Here is a 17,465-nt window from a genome sequence, read left to right as displayed (position 1 = left end):
TATCAATTACGACGCCTTATCGAAGGTTAGAGACCCTCTAGACTAAATATACTTGCGCTTTCGTACTTTCCGCTATATAAGGGCCTCGTTAGACTTACGTAGCTTACTAATCTCGCTTCGTATAAGAGCTATCTAATGCGCTATCTCTCTACTCCCTCTCTATTGCCCTGTTAAACGACCTTCCTCTTTCTACTACGCCTTTCTGAACCCGTAACGACGCTCTAAGACGTAATGACACCTATTATAAACCCTGTCTCGTCGAAGTTATAGGTGTCCTAGTTAAGGATACTATACTTCTCCTTTATATTACGTATAAGTAAGAACTACCTCTCGATAACGTCTAGATCTTCTATTAGGGCTCGCTAACGATCGGCTAATACCTATTATATCCTTATACCCTATAACGCTTATTTCAATCCTATAATCTCATTTTACGCCGCAAGGTTATGCCATCTTTTCACATTTCCCTACCGGGGTGTATGCATGAAGGTCCATTAGCTCGTTGTAACTGGGACGAGCCGCACAAGACACGACGTCAGGCACGGACAAATGTCGATCATCTACACGAACGGCATCATGTGTACTGCACCCAAAGCATGTCTCGCATGCTCGTGTTATTTCTTGGAGCCGGGATGTGGACGGCTTTAAAATGTAATGGTCTATCACAGACGTATATGAGGGAGGCACCTGGTCGTCCGTCGAGGTAATTCGCTCTTTGCCATCACTGCAGTAGGGAAAGCACCGCGGCAGCTATGATCTTCTCAAGCAGCAGAGCCTCCGGGCTTCTGTCCCTTACAGCCACAGCCATCAGTGCGGCAACGTTCTTCCCTTTGATCAATATGACTGATACCGATGGCAATGCCATCCAGGCACACGGCGGGAACATCATCCAAGCACAAGACGGCGATGGCTCCTGGTACTGGTTCGGCGAGGACAAGACAGGGGAGACGACCAGCGGTCACTTCATTGGAGTCTCCTGCTATTCATCACCGGACTTTACAACCTGGACTAGCAAAGGCCACGTCCTGTCACCCCAAGCCGGCACCGACATCTCCGACTCCCGCATCGTCGAGCGACCAAAGGTGCTGTACAACGATAAGAACTCCGAGTACGTAATGTGGTTCCACGGCGACAGCTCCAACTACGGCGACGCTCAAATCGGCGTTGCGACCAGCAAAACAATCGACGGCCAATACAAATGGAAAGGCAACTTCAAGCCCTTCGGCAACGACTCCCGCGACATGACAGTCTGGAAAGACCCCGATGATGGCAAAGCATACCTCATCTTCGCCACGAGCAACAATGCAGACTTCCAAATCGCCTCCTTGGACGATGACTACTACAACGTGACCGAGGCCCTCTACACCTTCCGTGGTGTGTACCAAGAAGCACCAGGCGTCTTCAAAATTGACGGGAAGTTCTACCTCCTCTTCTCGCCGCAAGACGGCTGGACGCCAACAGACAATGGCTATCACGTCGCCGATAGCATGGCTGGTCCTTGGTCGGAGCAGACGCTTCTTGCACCGAAGGGTGCTTATGCGTACCTGACGCAGAACGCGTACGACATTACCATCAAGGGGAGTCAAGAGACGTTTTACCTCTACCTGGGAGACCACTGGAATGCCAACAACCTCGGCGCGAGCACGTATGCTTTCTATCCCGTGATCTACGACGGCACAGGCCTCTCACTACACGAGACGGGTGGCTGGACCCTTGATGTTGCTGCCGGGACGTGGAAAGACTTGCCCTTCACTATCATCACTGCCGACAACTCGACGACGCCAGATGCCGATCTAGTCAAGTGCAACGATGGCTGCGCTGGGGGTTTAGCGGCGAATATGACGACTAGTACCTTCACTTTCACGTGGGATGGCACTGCTGGTGACAAGGTGTTGCAGATTCTGTACACATATCCCGGTGCGAAGAATGCGTTCAAGCACATCTCTGCCACTGTTGATGGGAAGGAAACGACGGGGTGGGCTCTGCTGGAAACGACGAGGGCGAACACGATTGCGCAGAGAGCACCGTTGCCTTTGACGTTGGCACAGGGGTCGGAGGTTGTGCTGAAGTTGGCTGATGGTGATAAGACGGCTTTCTTGGTTGACGCTGTGGAGGTCTATGATACATGATCAATGTTGCGTGTACATAGCATGATGAACAGAACTGCTTCAAGGTCTTTATGCACTGTGATCGTCAAGATATGTACGTCTCGCTCGGCAGTCGATGGAATGTGTCTCGCAGTATCGGTCGATCTCCCGTAGTCAGATGAGAGGTCCACCCTTGGTACGACGTGTCAGTTGCATCGTGGTAAGTAGGCCGTGGTGAGAATGCGACAGCACTCGGCGAAAGCAGACCCTCGCTGTCACTTCGGATGTGGCTGGCAGAGTCGCCACGAGGAATGAGACTGAACTCTTGTTCGCTCTCGGGCATGACCTGTGACAAGCTTGACCTGTATATCCCGAGGCCTTTGCGTAGATTCTGGCGTTCTTCTGCGAGGATTGTCAGATGTCACTCTGGCAGGATTTTATGGAAAACTTGCTCACCGATATACGTCTCCCAAGCAGAAAGCACTGGTAATGCAAGCAGAAACATTGGTAAGGTCTGGCCGAAAGACCACGCATCGTATCCTCCGGCCGCGATCCTCAGTGAGCACAGTCTGTTTGCAGGCTCATCGTATTCCAGAAACTTATCGTAGTGTCCGGGCGGGGGTGGTGCCGCGAATCTCTGTAGCAGGGTCCATACTACCGACAGTGTTGCAAGAACGATCTGCAACGCAAACACCAAGACAGGATCGCCCAGTAGGAGGGTCCAGAAAGTGCCCTTGACCCACCTGGTCAATCGCTTCCTGTATCCAACGCCCATCCAGCATGTCAGCTTGTGCCAGAGCCAGGTGAGGCCGATCTTTTGCCTGAGAGGGTCGACGATCTTTGAACTGAGCCACTTCTTCCAGGACACACACCTACCAGGGAGCAGCTGCAACGAGCATATCCAGAATATCCAGACCATAGAAAGCATGGGGATCAGGAAGACAAAGGCTTGCGCTATGCGCAAGCTAGTTTCCGAGTACTTATCCGTGCTTGCGTACACGTATCCGACCATTGCAAGGAAGTAGGCTGTGAAGCTTGATGTTAATGCTATGGTTGCTGTGAGAAAGAGGGAGAATAACACGAAGAGTGCAATTCGGACCCTAGCAGTGATTTTGTGTTCCACGAAGTAGTTTCTCAGCACCAGTAAGCAGGCAAGGTGGGCACTGCTTGAGCCGCAACAGAGGAATACCACAAGGGCAAAGCTGGACGATGGCATCCAGTAGTATGGCCACAAAGCCCTCCCAATGTCGGTACCGGACAGCACGGCGGGCTTGCGAGACAGCTGGATCCATGCGCCAGTCAAGAGTGCAAAGCCAGTAATAAGCTGTTGGTCCGCAAAGGCAAGGATGAGGCGGTCCAGTACATTACGCCAGATGTCGACCTTCCCCTGACGCTCACGCTCTGCCTGTGGGGACGACTTCTTGCGAAGGGCCCGCGGAAGAAGAGTATGCTCACTGCCAGTATAGTGTTCGATCGTTGTTGCACATATCGCCGCCACTGTAGTCACAAGGACCGAGATGACAGACGCGAAGACTACCTGGGTTCAGCAGTATGCCGTTAGCACTGTCAAGACTCAGCTAGGTGAGATTCTTACACCATTGCCTGCGATATCAGCGTCAAAAGCCTCTTCGCCACAGGTCTCGTACCTGGCGGGATAGAAACAGTCGGTATCGTTGCAAGACCCGACGAAGTCAAAGAATACTCCAAAACATGACACACCGAACCAGGTTGCCTCGCAAAGCATCGTCACTGGACAGTCATCTGAAAATCCACGAGGCGAACTGCATCTCTCAAGTGAGCGCCAGCAGATAGGATGATGAAGACTCGGACGGAAGTCCAAATACGTCTGTTACCTCAGCCTTGCGCGCGAGTACCCATGTGCCCCTTGTAGCCGAGGGGAGGACGACAGTCGCGCTCGTGCAAGTCACGGACATGCTATCTTGAGAGTTGAAGCGCTGATTGGGTGCGCTGATCGCCACCATGCACTTTCGCATCAAGCTCGATGCAAATGGGGCTGAACGCTGCAGCTTGACCGGTGCAAGTTGCATGCTACTTCGAACTCGAAAGGTCTGGCCCAGTCGAGCATTGCAGCTCTGACATGCCTATTGTACCGATATGTGTGGTTCACCCATGTCCAAACCAAACACAGGACACTCGGTGCAGCAAGACCAGGCGATTCAGACTGTGATCCTTGCATCATCGTGAGAAGATGCACTGTAGCGACGCGCCGTACTCTTGTTCATGCCGCAATCGAGGCAACCCAGCAGCGGACCGGTGTAAGCTCGAGTGCACTCTTTTGGGCCTGACGAAGCAACACATGCCAAGTGGATTGTCCGAGGGCGTGTCCATGGTGGTTCAATCGAACACATCGTCCCAAAGCTCCTCAGCACGAACAACTTTCCTTTCGAGCCAGCTGCTACAGCGCTGGCCACGTTCAGACTCGACAAAAGTGTCAATCCTGTTCTCGACGTAGTCAGCTGCAGCATCTCGTTTGCGCTGTCGGATCGTATCTGGTCTGTCTCCGTAGGGTCGAGGTATCAAGCGTATCTTGGGGACCGTGGACTCCTCTTCCACCGTTATGCGTCTGATGGTCACTATCCATAACAGATCTTCCGTCCAAATGGCATCTTCAGCAGGCGGCGGCGCTTGTAAGACGGCAGTAGCCTCAAGGTATTGGCTGTCACCTCGAGGTGAGTATCGCGCCGCTCTCGATGGAAGCTCGATCCTCAGGTCTTTCTCGTAATCGGTGGTTCCGGCAGGTGTATTCATCCATCGCATGCGGAACGTCGAGTTCGAACCTTCTTGCTTCAAGAATTGACCGAAATGGAGAATAGGAGATCCTGAAGTTGTGCTCAAATTGTCACCACCAGGGAAAGTGCCAGGGAGGCCGGCGGTCGTGTCAGGCCCTCTGGCCTTACCAATCACGACGCGTCCCGCGCTGAAGCGACGCATCTCGTTCGCCCGCAAATGACATTGCCCCAAGCCTTCGGACCAGTGCTCAAGAGGATATGCATCCAGTATGCGCAAGTCATCTTCTAGGAGGAAGCGGACCTTGATGTCTGGCGTTATGGACTCTCGCATGATCGTGACATTTGTGAACACCCAATCACTCGTCATAACATAAATAACATGCAGATCAGCGCTCCTGTCAACCTCACACACTAAAGAGTCCATCGCGAGGCCTGCCTCTGCTGGAGACCCATGCTTGCGGAGTTTCAGACAAATCTCGCTTAGGGTGCTGAGGGTGTACGCATACAAGACTGGCCAAGTAATGATCGCCCATGTCGGAAACTCGCAGAGAGATACGCAAGCCTTTGTTGGTCAGCTCAAAGGCTCGCCCACCAGTCATGTCCGCAGCTGGATAGACTTTTCCGCAGCGCTCGAAGCCTTTCGCACCAGGAGCGAAAAGCACACCGCGAGTGTCGGGCTTCCAGGGTAGCCACGCGAAGATCGAAATATCTGTAGACCGCCGCAAGATTTCCTCCTGCAGTCTTAGGAATGCTCGCGGACCTTCGCCATATATCATTGGCATATTGACACCAAAGATGCCCAGTAGAGAGTACGCTTCGTCTTCTATGCGGGTCGTCTGTCGTTTGGCGGCCCATGACATTCGCGTGCCAATGCACGCTGATCCAAGCAAATCCCTGTTCAAGAGAATGGTGCGATCAATGCCAGTGATATTTGAGATAATGTCTGTCAGATCCGTCTTGGCTCCGAATTTACGCCAATCTCGATCGAAGAATTGCATCGCGGAAGGTGCGATGAGTTCTTGTAGAGTCCATCCACGCTCAAACCATTTCGCCTTGGATAATTTTGCCTCCAGCTTCGCCTTGTCTGCAGTGACTTTTTCGGTGGACACATCAGACAGATAAGCATAGCAGATTCCAGCGTTGGCATACCATCGATACATTGAATTGATGGCCTCGGAAAGCTCGGCGGAGCTGTCTTTGTTGATGCAGCAGGTGTCGATCCAGATGTACTTGTAGCCATCCTTTTGCGCTTGTCGACAGGCATGATCGACTTTCGAGAATCCGGCCTTGTCTTTGGCCTTGCGTCTGGCGAACTCATCGACCGTCTTGTCTCGTTTCAAATCTTTATAGGAAACCTCGTTCTTGGGGTTAGTGTCCCATGTATGCGAAAGAATGGCATAAGCACCTTCGACGGCTCGGTCATCGTTGAATTGAACGAGCCTCAAGGAACTGACATCGAGGAGACGCATCCTGGTAGCGTGGGAGAGAAGGGAAAGTTGACTGGAGAGTAGCTGATCAAGGGCTGATATGGTGAGATTGATTTCATGTTAGCAGATCCGACGATATATCATTGATGGCACAAAGCACTGCTATTGTACTTGCCCTCACACACGGAAGTATCCCCTGAGGCAGAGGAATGATTCTCGTGCGTATCATGTCGTCGGCTGGGCAAAGCCGCAGGGCATCGCCACATTCGTGGGCGACAAGCGAGGTGCGGCTGACCACCAGGTGTGCAGACCAGGCAGAAACCAACGACAATTGACAAGCAGCCTCCTCGCAGCTGGCTTATGCTCATGTTGGTAAGATAGGTATTCTTAATCCCGTCCTGCATCGCAGCATGGAACCGGATCTGGCGATTGGGGGCCATGATGAAAGGGCGAGAGTAGCAGCAGCAGCAGCAGTCGGTGATAAGCCGCAGCGAGCCATGGTGAAACTTCTCAGCATGTTGTTACGTGATGTCTCGTCGTGATGATCACGCTACACGTTGGTTGCAAGGTGAATGTTGTGGTGGTGTTTAGAAATCACGAAGGAAACGCGAACGGAGAGGTCCAAGATCGATCGGCGCTTTCCTCGCGTCATGCACGGATCGGCGCACGCGCTTCTGGACCCTGATCATCGACCATGTTTACCGTAGCAACGGAAAGAGCATTTCCTTCTGCGCATTCGAGTCGCTTCAACACTTCACCTACAACTCGACTTCCCTTCTTCGAACCCTTGTACAGAAGTATCAGCATCTCTTGTTCACTCCAGCAGATCCATTCACATCAATATCCAGGAGAAAGTCAGATCAAGCTTTGATTCACCTCCGTCGCTTCGACACTTCTCCCAACACACTATTTCTTGCTCCTCGGACATGGCAAACAGGTTGGACGCCATGAACCCCACCATGACTTCGACTCCATCCGTCTCCCAGGCCAAGGCAGCTAACAGTGCTTCGAGGCCAGCGACCAACAACCAGAATGTCATCAAGCGGTAGGTCTGCCTAGCTGACACTCGTGACATCCTCGAGTCTGACATGCGATGTCTTGTAGGTTACAATCGGAACTCATGACCCTCATGACCTCGCCTACCGCCGGCATCAGCGCCTTTCCCTCCAACGACATGACCAAGTGGAACGCCACCATGGAAGGACCACAGGACACGCCCTACCAAGACCTGACCTTCAAGCTCACCATCTCCTACCCCTCGAACTACCCATATGCACCTCCCGAAGTCCTCTTCAAGACTCCCATCTATCACCCCAACGTCGACTTCAGCGGCCGGATATGCTTGGACATTCTGAAGCCAGGAGGCGAGGGCAAAGAGGGAGCGTGGAGTGCGGCCTTGAACACGAGCAGTGTGTTGCTGAGCATCCAGAGTCTTCTGGGCGAGCCGAATAAGTGAGTAGTACATACACGTGAAGAGCACGAACAAGACACGGGCGACTAATATGGTTCCAGCTCATCACCACTCAATGGTGAAGCCGCGATCCTGTGGGATAAGGACCAGGCCGAGTTCAAGAAGAAGGTTCTCGCACGACACGTGAAGCCCGAGGACGTTGAAGACACTGCATAAGCTGTACACTGCCAGCCGGCGCTGGAACACGGGCCCCCCGGATCTGCTGATACCATGAACTTCATCTGCATTGGAAGGCGTTTAGGATTGACTGCTTGTATTGCATAGCGATTGTGGAAGGATCATGACGACCGCTATGATGCTCGAGGGACGGACATCGTGTATGATAAGATCACCTGAGCCACACAGACTCCTGGGAGCAAGATATGAACAAAGCATGAAGGCAATGTGCTGTCGACCAGACCACATTTCACTCCCGCGTTGAGCCGTCGCAAGGTGACGACACGTCATGAGACTGCAGAGACGCCTCAGTCGTCGAGCAACATCATCAAGGAGACGGCATATGGCCTGCTTTGAGTGACCTTCATCCCCTCATCGCAGCAACCTCTACTTCGCCGCAGCCTTCATCTTCTCAATTCTCTGCTTCGTCCCCTCCACATTTGCCTTCTCATCCCAAAGGTTCGTCACACTCGGATGCTCTCTCACAGCCTTCGCCCACTTCCCAAAGTTCGGCAGCGCATCGAACTGCTCCACCAAATTCTTCGGAATCAGCTCGCCATCATTAGCCAGCGCATAGAACCTCAAAATGAAAGGAGCCGCAATGACTTCCGCAAATGTTAACTTCTCGGATCCACCAAAGAAAGGCTTCGCGCCGGCGAGAAGAGGCTCAATCTCCTTCTTGACGACAGCGACCCATTCGTCGACCTTTTGTTGTTTCTCGCTCCGGGAGTCGGCCTTGATGACTTGGAACCTGTCACACTTCATCAAAAGGTGACCATGACCTAACAGAGCAACAATACTAACCAATTCGCACCAACCTTAGACCCCCACGTATCAACAAAAAACCCAATCCTCGCCCTCCTCAACGGCGCATCCGGACTCTCTCTGCTAGCAGGCAACAAATGGCTCGGAAACGAGTCCGCCAGGAACTGCGCGACAATCGCCGACTCCGTTATGATCTCCTCATCAAACACGCCCGGGACCGTGTACTTGATCGAAGGGACGAGGCCACCTTGAAGTAAACAAACATCATCGGCATTGGGAACTCTTCACTAATTCGCAGAAGAATCCGCATCCCACTAACGTGGATTGATGTCCAAGTACCACTGCGGTCTGGGCGTATCCAAATCTATAATGACCTCCTCATACGGCAACTTCAACTCGTCAAGCGTGATATGAGCACGCTGGGCATAAGGGCATCGATGGTTGGTGTAGAGGGTGATTTTGGGAGCCTGCTGGGCGGCGACGTTGTGGCCGTTGGTTGTCATGTTTCTTCTTGTTGTTATTGTGGGTTTTGTAAAGTGCGAAGTGAGAACTTGTACTCGACTCGAAGCTCGAAACATCAACAAGCTACAGATGAAATGTTGGATGAAGTGGCGTCGGGAGTGGGATGATATGTTCATCCGTGTACAGGAAGCTTAATAATGGCAAGATACAGCGCTTCGGTGATATCGGATGACGCAGGAAGGAACGGGGAGAGAATAGGGCCTGGCAATATTGAAACGCGTCCATCCTGGAGTCTCACATATCGTACAACAGACCGTGGGCCAACGTGGCTTGCAGCATTTCAATCACGCCATGCTGACCGCGGAGCTCCCGCATGTGATCGACAATTGCATTGTCAAGTGAGATAGCTTTTTCATTAGACAAAGTGTCGTTCGTCGCTTCATTCTACAGTAGGTCATGAAAACCACGCTCGCTTATGTGCCCGGTGCCAAACTCTTTGCCCAGGGGAGTGATATTACAGTCCCAACCCCTCGCCATATCCCATCGCAACCAGCACTAAGCTCAAGTATGCCAGTCTGCGCATGCCATCGTAGCATGTCCATTCCGTTCTCGCTCTTGCTCAAGCGGCCATGCACTCAGCTTGCCACTAGTTCAGTAGCTGTGTCCTCTTCATCTTTTCCTTCTTTCTGGTCGCTGGTCCTATGCAACGATTGGCTCGGCAGTCTTCTCCTCAGCCTGAGTAAGCTCGGGGCCAGATGGCTCCTCCTTTGGCGCGCTTGGGAACTCAGCATCGTGCACGGACTTCTCTGGGGTGATCTTCTCAGCGGTCTCTGGGCTGATGATGTTCTTCTCAACAGCAGCCTGCTTGGTCTGTCCGATAGCCTCTTGAGCCTTGCCGGTGTAGTCCTTGAGCAGGCTGGAAGTGCTTGACACGGCGTTGTTGGTCTGTTGAGCTGCAACCTCGCGAAGCTGGCTGGTCTGCTCGGCAACGATGTTGGAGGCATTGTTAATGTGGTAGTCGATCAACTCCTTGTTGCTGATGTACACGAGTGGAGCGAAGTAGATGACAGTAGTACTGAGCAGAACAAGTCCCCAAGCTGGCATGATCTTGACGAGGTAGTAGCCGAGGAATGCGGTGACGAAGGCCTAGGCAGAGTCAGTGGTGTGCAGAGTTTGAAAGTTGGCACAATGACTTACAGCAACAGTGGCGTACACGTTCTCAGCGAAGACAATGCGCTGGAACTCGATGACGAAGAAGTTGGTAAGCTCCTCGACATCGCTAAGTACACTCTCGAGGTTCTCGTGTGGGATGGTGTAGTACTTTCTCGGTCGCAGCTTGCTCGCCAGTCCCTCGCCCAGGATGACCTTGCCAGCAATCTCCAGAGCTGCGGTAACGCCCAAGGTAATGTACAGCACTCTGAGGGCATATCTCGTGACTGGGACGTAGCGTGTGGTGAAGACAAAGGCGACAATCATGGCATAGCTGATGGCGGTTGCGCGTGGGTTCTCCCAGCTAAGGAGGTTGTAGAAGAAGGAGTGGTAGTGTGTGAGGTCCTGGCCGGTGGCGGTCTGTGTCTGTGGTGTCTGGCGGGAGGCTGCGAGGTTGCCGAACTCGTTCTTGGTGGCATCGGCTTCGTTGCGTGCCTTCTCAGCGACGGGGCCGTTGGCGAGGTTCTGCACCGTCTGCGAGTTTCGGATGTTGTCCATTGTTGCTTGTGCGTCTGTTGGGTGTGTTAGGTTATGCCTGAATAGTGCGTGCTTTCCAGGCTGGTGGAGGTATGGATGACTGGTAGGTGTGTCAGTTGATGGTTCTGCAGGTTTGTTGGGAGAGAGTTTGCGGTGTAGAGTCAACGGTGAATGGCAGCAGGAAACAAGCGGCGTTTGATGCAGTGACGTGGTGTTGTGCTCTTTGTGTACGGCTTGCTCTTTCCCCTGCTGCGTGCAGCTCGCGGAGGCAGTAGCATAGAACTGCAGCTTCCCACCGCCATCGCTTTCGCATGTCAAAAAGTTACAGCAGCAGCACTTACCTTACTGTTTGCTATTGTGTTGCCCGCCTCTTGTGCCTTCTGGCCCATTGAAGAGCCGTTTGACGACTCGTACGGGTTGAGATTGGGGTATTGCTGCTGAGCGGATGCTTCTGCCATTGTTCCGGTCGTGGTCAGGGGAGCTTCGCGAGCTTCGGTGCCGTGCGCTGGTGAGTCTCGAGGTGCGTTCTCGACGGTGTTGTTGGTAGGGGCGGGTAAGTAGACGGTATGTACAGCGGCGTGTGAGCACAGATGATGTCGTTATCGGCGAAGGTCAAGAAGTTTCGACAGTTATCAAGTTGTGGCTCCTGCTGAAGCTTAAAGCGCGCAATCCCAGTTCTACCTACGCGCCACGTCCGGATGACGTTTCCCAACGGGAACTCGCACAACGACACTTCTAATTGGTTCGATGTGGTAGCAGATCATGCTACCAAGTCACGTGCAAGTTTCTGTAGCCACAATGCTGCACAAATGACGCCAAGGTGTACTTTTTGACATGTGAAGCCGCTCGTTTAAAGCTGTTCCGCTCCGAAACTCTAAGGCATGTAACGAGCGCTGATCTGTTTTGACTGTGGTTTCAGGTCGAAACTGCCCTGTGCTCTGTGTTTCATTCTGTCGATGTCAAGATACATAAACATTTAACATTACCACAGCCCAAGAAAGCTCTTCGAACCCGACGACTGATCCTCCAACTTCTCGCCGCGCTTCCATGTCGCCTGCGCAGTGTCGAACTTCGGGACATTCTCGAGCTGCGGTGGACCGTACCTGAACGATGCTAGAGCATCCATCCAGTCTGGTCGTCCGACAACAGGTCGTGTATGTGAGAAGGCATCAAACCCAGACTTGCCATGATAAGCGCCATGACCTGACTCACCGACGCCTCCGAACGGCGTTCCCGGCGAAGCAACGTGCAGAGCAACATCGTTGATGGTGACTCCACCGCTAGCAGTCCGGTCTAGGACAGAGTCAATCTCTTGTTGCGAGCTGGAGAAGTTGTAGAGACCCAGAGGATATGGGCCGGCATCAATCGTAGATACGGCAGTATCGACGTCGGCCTTGAGCACTGGAATGAAGGGCGCGAAGAGCTCTTTCGACATTAAGCTGTCTGTGGTCTTGACATCTGTGATGATGCTCGGATGAACGAACCTCTTAGCTGGGTCATTTGGACCAGTGTATGCCACCACGCCGTCCGTTTTGTTAAGGAGATTCATGACTCGCTGATAGTGTGGCTCCGAGATGATGTGTGCCAACCAAGAGGTGTCGTCCTTGAGCCATTCTTTCAACCAGTGCTACATCCTTTCCACCAGCTTGTCGTATACCACAGGGTCCACAAAGACGTGATTGACGTTCAGACAGACCTGACCGACGTTGTTCAGTTTGAAGTTGACAATACGCTTAGCAGCAAGATCAATGTTTGCCGTCTTCGTAACCACCGCAGGCGCCTGCCCACCCAACTCCAATACAGTTGGGGTCAGATGCTTCGCAGCAGCCATCGCAACGATTCTCCCAACCTTCCCACCTCCCGTGTAGAAGATGTGGTTAAGCTTATGCTCCAGTACCCGTCCAGTCTCCTGCGCACCTCCAGTCACATCCCGAATAGCACTCTGATCCATATTGGCACCAACTCCGCCAGCAGGCTCGCCGTAGCACTAGAAAGCTCACTCGGCTTCAGCATAACACAATTTCCCGCCGCAATCGCCGCACAGGCGGGAGCAAGCAACGTGACCAGCGGGAAATTCCAAGCACCAATGATCAGCGCCACTCCAAGAGGCTCCTTCCTCAGCGACGCGCCTCCAAATCGCCCAAAAATGATTCACGCGCCCTCAGCGGCGTTGCCCTTGGAACAGACATCGATGTTGTCGAGGTATAGCTTGATGTCGGACTTAACACCGCCAATGTCGTACTGGCGGGTCTCAGCTTCGGTGCGGCCGAGATCTGTGGCGAAGGCTTTGCAGAATGCGTCGGTGTTGTCGACGAGAAGCCACCAGAGTTGTTTGAGTTGCCATTTGCGCCAGCGGATGTCTGGTTTTGAAGGTGGCGTAGGTGGAGTGCAGGGTGTCGTAGCTGACTTTGAAGTCTTCTGGGGAGGTGTAGTTCGAGATTTCTGATGACTTGCCTAGATAAATGAGGACTGAGGCTGAAAGAAAGAGGACACTGTACCCTTGATGAAGTGAAAGCCTACACGATGGATCGACGTGAGACCCCTCGTTTACTCGTTAAGTCGTTTACTGTACGAAGGTGGACTAGCATGAAAGCAGTCTTGTGCAGTTATGCAGAGGCGACACGATGAACGACTGGAGGAAGAAGTCAGCAGTGGGCTGCAAGGGAAGGAACATGTCGTCTGCTGTGGCTGCGACCGGCCCTGGTTCTGCCGGGCCCACGTGTGTGTGACAATCTCTTTTCCCAGGATCGGCTTCTTCTTCGCCAACACCATCTGACTACTGCACCGTTGTCAGCCCAAAGTAATGCCCTGATGAGGTTCTTTGACCGGTGACCCTAAGAACAAATTCAGGCTTCAATGTCCCAAATGCCGGTCATGCCGTTTTGCTCTCAGCTGGTGGCAAGAGAGCGAGAAGAGGCGTCTTCAGCCCGGACGCTCGGAATCGCTGTGCTACTATGAGGCTCGAGGTAAGAATATAAATCATGACATTCCCTCTCCCGATAACAGCCCTAGCTTGCAACGCTAGAATCTCCAACACATACGATAAATGAGACAGGCAGCGGACACTGATGGAGGCTCTTTGATGACCAAGAGAGTGCAACGAGATGATGCTCCGGCTGAGCATTTGAATACCAGTGCCAGGCATATCCACCCAGGCTACGAGTGCCGTATCGTGGACTTTCCCGATGACGATGTTGCGGAGATTATAGCGAACGGACAGCAGCCCATCCTCGGAATCGAGCCCACAGACACTGACAAGATTGGAGTGATCACAAAACCGTGGGACAGGAAGACGAAGTATGTTGTTGTATGGCATCGACTCAATGATGAAGTCTACCAGTCTGACCCCCGAACCATTACGAGCTGTCGACGCATCCGGTTGGCGATCAGGCTGGGAAAACTGCAGGTGGAGGAGGTAAAGGCGGAGTTGTGCTTCTGGCTACAGTCAGTATGCGAGCCAGACGGGAACAATCCAAGCCGTGTGGAAGAGATCTATCGGAACGCGTATGCTGTGCTTATCATGGACTCGACATCGTCGGAAACAGCAGTGGACGATACTGTCGACTCGTATGTTGACCGACTGCGGAAGGAGCATCCATTGCTCTCGTCCAGCGAACGGCTGCTATTGTCAGGCCCATTCGGGTACGTGGATCTTCGGGACATGGAAGAAGTGTTGGCGACTTGAGGACTCCAGTTGCCGCAGCTAGAGGCTCATACTGCCACCTCCATGTTAGTTCGGCTTGCCGGGCACCGACAATGTCCAGCTACACCAATCCTGCTTTGTGTGCTGGCAAACGCTTCGGGTGTGCCAGTCCTTCCAAGTAAGTCGAGCGTCCGATCTTGCAGCACCACCCTGAGTTGGCGACGGTCATGGTGACCTGTAGCCACGGGGAGATGCGGACATACATAGGCACGAGCATGTACAGCTGAGGACCGTAGGTAGCAGCTACCGTATACAGTTACGTTAAATCATGACTATCATATTCCTTCTCACTCGGTATGATCCCGCATCGTCGTCATCTACATCCTATGCACGGAATCATTCTTCGTCCATCGCCTAAAAGTCTTCCCAAAGTAGTACATCGGAATGCCAAACAAGCACCACAATGTGATCAGCGCCATGTTCGTCATGATCGGTGGAATGAATCCAGACTTCGCGACCCAGGATGTGATGAACTCAGCGAAGCCATAACCCCAGACATTCTTGTTGACTGTGATTGCGACCATCAATGATCCAGCGACTGGCTTGTAGGAATCGACGGAGTAGGTCGTAGCCATGGCAGGGAGAGCGGCGACCTGGATACCGGCGCAGGTGTAGCCTATCATTACAATCACCTCCCAAGGCCACTTGCGGTCGTAGCCGAAGGCGACGATGAAGTTGCCGAGGATCATGAGCAAGACGTATGGTACTGTCACTTGTTAGTTGCTGACTAGGGATCCTTGGTTCATGACTTACTCATAGCTGGCAGACGCATCTCAGGCTCTCTGATCCCGTGATTCTTCTTCGTCGCGCGAGCACTTATCCAATCACTGAACGGCCCAGCAGTAGCAAGTCCGATGCCAGCACCGACGAGGATAGCAAAGTTCATAAATCCGATGTTCTGCGAGTCATAATTGTATGGAGGAGCAGCGAAGTTCTGCGATTGCGTGAGGTTGATCGTCAAGAATGAGCTGCAAGTCCAGGATACCACGAAAGACGAGAATTCCACAATGGGGAAGGCGAACAACTTCCAAGGGACCCAGAGATCCAGCAGCATCGTCTTCCATGGGTTCGGCGAGGGTGTATACATTCCCCACTGGCTCTTGCTTGGCATGCCCTTGCCCAGCCATGGGTCTGATACAGACTCTCGTTGAAGCGGAAGCGGGTAGGGTATGTAGAGAGGGTCGGCACTCTGGACGGATGTCATCGTGCCCGCTCTCTTGCTGTTCTCGCTATAGCTGTCATGTACGCTTGTGTTCGAGCCTTTCTCCATGGAGTTCATCGCTAGCTCATTCAGATGCGTTCTGTGCCATTTGGTCTCTGGGAACATGAAGACCACCATGATCAGTGATAGACCTATCAAGCCGGTGTTAAACCACCAGAAACTGCGCCAGCCGATATGTAAAGCCATTGATCCGCTGACGATCTGGGAACTGTCAGCTGTAAACTTGACGCAGAGAACAAAGTCTCTCTTACAGGTCCAACCATCAGACTACCCGTGTATGCGACCCAGTAGAGCGTGTTCCAGAAACCTCGATCATGCAGGAAGAACTGTCGCGGTCAGTCGAGTCACGCTCATCTCCAGGCAGGTCACTCACGATATCCGCGATCACGGCAGGTTGAATGGTCTCTGCTGGACCTGCGCCTATGCCATTCAGGACGCACGCTCCCATGAAGCTCGCGTAGGTGTTCGACCTAGCGCGCCATATGCTGGAGGCAAGGCAGACAATCTGTGATATGATGTAGACAGGGCGCCGACCGAATGAGGTACTTAGTGGTACCCAAATGAAGTTACTGAAACCAAGGACCAGGATGGCTACGCCGGTGAACTTGATGACCTGTGACTGATCAGTATCAGACGGTCGTCATCCTGCAGAACTATACTCACTGATGCCAGATCCGAATCGAATTCTTTGATGTAGTAGGGGAACATGGGCGCCAGCGCCAGTGGACCGAAACCTTGGGTGAAGGACACCATCGTAGAGGCGATGATGCACATGCTCTTCCATTTTGTGCTCCAGTTGAGAGGGTCATGCGGATCGCTGGAAGGCTGTGGGACTAAAACGTGCTTCGAGCCTTTGACGAAGTGATGGCTTCCAACATCAGCCATCACCTCCGTGCCAGGCAAGATCTCCGTCCCCAGCTCCTGCTCCATCTCCCGGAGCTCCTGATAGCTGTTAGTGCTGTGTTGAGTGCTGGTCTCCATAGTGTCTCATACTTTGGAATCGGCGTTCATCTCCATGGCGGAGGACTTAGATTATGAATGTCTGTGCAGCCACGAGAGATGAAGGGAATCACGAATTCCAGTGCGAATGAGTTGGGAATACAGCCCTGCCAGGAGTTGCACTCAAATACGCCCCCTTTAATTCCCTGTCGTAGGAAAATCCAAAGCTGTAAGGATCCGAGGATCGAGGCCTAATACGGCAAATTGTAGGACTTCAACTGCTCTAGAAACACCGTTGTCGTCGCAACGAATACACAAGGCCTGCCCGAGGGAAAGTAAGTAGCTAACGGGGCCAATCGCGTACAGTCTTAGTAACTTACAAGATACAGAAGGGTAGCCTGTAGCTACTAGGTCAACCTAGCGATACCGAAGTATTAATCCTTGGAGTTCCTATGATCGAGAGAAGACGGAGTAGCTGCAGCAGGTCAGAGCACGTCGTACAAGGACCAGGACCTAGCTTATATATGGGAGATCAATTTCCCAACACCCGCAGCGAGTTCGGTTCGCAACCACGCAGCTGCCACGCGGAACCTGGCACCTGGACACGACGTCTATGAGCCTAATGCAAAGACACGAGCCTACCTGCCCTAATACGCTAGAGGAGCTCTTTGGCTCGTCTGTGATTCGCGACAACGTCCAGTGCCGCTCGCTGCAGCATCAGGATCAACTGTCCAGCGAGCTCCCCAGACGTAGCCGCTCCACAGCCAGAGGGGGGCGATCAGACTGGATGTGACTAG

At 52.8% G+C, this 17,465-nt stretch overlaps 10 protein-coding genes across 10 annotated transcripts; 3 read left to right on the top strand and 7 right to left on the bottom strand.

Annotated features, from left to right (window-relative positions):
- Positions 1–752: 752 nt before the first annotated feature.
- CLAFUR5_12059 (uncharacterized protein) lies at positions 753–2,129 on the top strand (the record flags this gene model as incomplete). The annotated part of the gene is made up of 1 exon (XM_047911207.1): positions 753–2,129. The coding sequence occupies one exon, from the start codon at positions 753–755 to the stop codon at positions 2,127–2,129; it is 1,377 nt and encodes a 458-aa protein (XP_047767026.1).
- A 64-nt stretch (positions 2,130–2,193) lies between these two features.
- Positions 2,194–3,831, bottom strand: CLAFUR5_12058 (uncharacterized protein; the record flags this gene model as incomplete). Its single annotated transcript, XM_047911206.1, has 3 exons — positions 2,194–2,489; positions 2,544–3,624; positions 3,682–3,831. The coding sequence occupies 3 exons, from the start codon at positions 3,829–3,831 to the stop codon at positions 2,194–2,196; spliced, it is 1,527 nt and encodes a 508-aa protein (XP_047767025.1).
- Positions 3,832–5,241: 1,410 nt separating this feature from the next.
- CLAFUR5_12057 (Vegetative incompatibility protein HET-E-1) lies at positions 5,242–6,306 on the bottom strand (the record flags this gene model as incomplete). The annotated part of the gene is made up of 1 exon (XM_047911205.1): positions 5,242–6,306. One exon carries the CDS (start codon positions 6,304–6,306, stop codon positions 5,242–5,244), a length of 1,065 nt encoding a protein of 354 aa, XP_047767022.1.
- An 884-nt stretch (positions 6,307–7,190) lies between these two features.
- CLAFUR5_12056 (Ubiquitin-conjugating enzyme E2) lies at positions 7,191–7,891 on the top strand (the record flags this gene model as incomplete). The annotated part of the gene is made up of 3 exons (XM_047911204.1): positions 7,191–7,309; positions 7,369–7,716; positions 7,777–7,891. 3 exons carry the CDS (start codon positions 7,191–7,193, stop codon positions 7,889–7,891), a joined length of 582 nt encoding a protein of 193 aa, XP_047767021.1.
- Positions 7,892–8,278: 387 nt separating this feature from the next.
- CLAFUR5_12055 (Glutathione S-transferase omega-1) lies at positions 8,279–9,159 on the bottom strand (the record flags this gene model as incomplete). The annotated part of the gene is made up of 3 exons (XM_047911203.1): positions 8,279–8,642; positions 8,696–8,903; positions 8,976–9,159. The coding sequence occupies 3 exons, from the start codon at positions 9,157–9,159 to the stop codon at positions 8,279–8,281; spliced, it is 756 nt and encodes a 251-aa protein (XP_047767024.1).
- Positions 9,160–9,817: 658 nt separating this feature from the next.
- Positions 9,818–10,825, bottom strand: CLAFUR5_12054 (Reticulon-like protein 1; the record flags this gene model as incomplete). Its single annotated transcript, XM_047911202.1, has 2 exons — positions 9,818–10,264; positions 10,316–10,825. The coding sequence occupies 2 exons, from the start codon at positions 10,823–10,825 to the stop codon at positions 9,818–9,820; spliced, it is 957 nt and encodes a 318-aa protein (XP_047767023.1).
- A 31-nt stretch (positions 10,826–10,856) lies between these two features.
- On the bottom strand, positions 10,857–11,262 carry CLAFUR5_12053 (uncharacterized protein; the record flags this gene model as incomplete). Its single annotated transcript, XM_047911201.1, has 2 exons — positions 10,857–10,904; positions 11,146–11,262. The coding sequence occupies 2 exons, from the start codon at positions 11,260–11,262 to the stop codon at positions 10,857–10,859; spliced, it is 165 nt and encodes a 54-aa protein (XP_047767018.1).
- A 524-nt stretch (positions 11,263–11,786) lies between these two features.
- Positions 11,787–12,755, bottom strand: CLAFUR5_12052 (Aldehyde dehydrogenase, dimeric NADP-preferring; the record flags this gene model as incomplete). The annotated part of the gene is given in 2 exon segments (XM_047911200.1): positions 11,787–12,431; positions 12,447–12,755. The coding sequence occupies 2 exon segments, from the start codon at positions 12,753–12,755 to the stop codon at positions 11,787–11,789; spliced, it is 954 nt and encodes a 317-aa protein (XP_047767017.1).
- A 1,095-nt stretch (positions 12,756–13,850) lies between these two features.
- On the top strand, positions 13,851–14,489 carry CLAFUR5_12051 (uncharacterized protein; the record flags this gene model as incomplete). The annotated part of the gene is made up of 1 exon (XM_047911199.1): positions 13,851–14,489. One exon carries the CDS (start codon positions 13,851–13,853, stop codon positions 14,487–14,489), a length of 639 nt encoding a protein of 212 aa, XP_047767020.1.
- Positions 14,490–14,824: 335 nt separating this feature from the next.
- CLAFUR5_12050 (uncharacterized protein) lies at positions 14,825–16,746 on the bottom strand (the record flags this gene model as incomplete). The annotated part of the gene is made up of 6 exons (XM_047911198.1): positions 14,825–15,213; positions 15,261–15,930; positions 15,981–16,055; positions 16,103–16,342; positions 16,393–16,671; positions 16,723–16,746. The coding sequence occupies 6 exons, from the start codon at positions 16,744–16,746 to the stop codon at positions 14,825–14,827; spliced, it is 1,677 nt and encodes a 558-aa protein (XP_047767019.1).
- Positions 16,747–17,465: the final 719 nt, after the last annotated feature.

This window comes from Fulvia fulva, chromosome 10 (genome assembly GCF_020509005.1).
Source record: "Fulvia fulva chromosome 10, complete sequence".
NCBI classification, from domain to species: domain Eukaryota; kingdom Fungi; phylum Ascomycota; class Dothideomycetes; order Mycosphaerellales; family Mycosphaerellaceae; genus Fulvia; species Fulvia fulva.
This window is presented reverse-complemented; position numbering and strand designations above follow the sequence as displayed.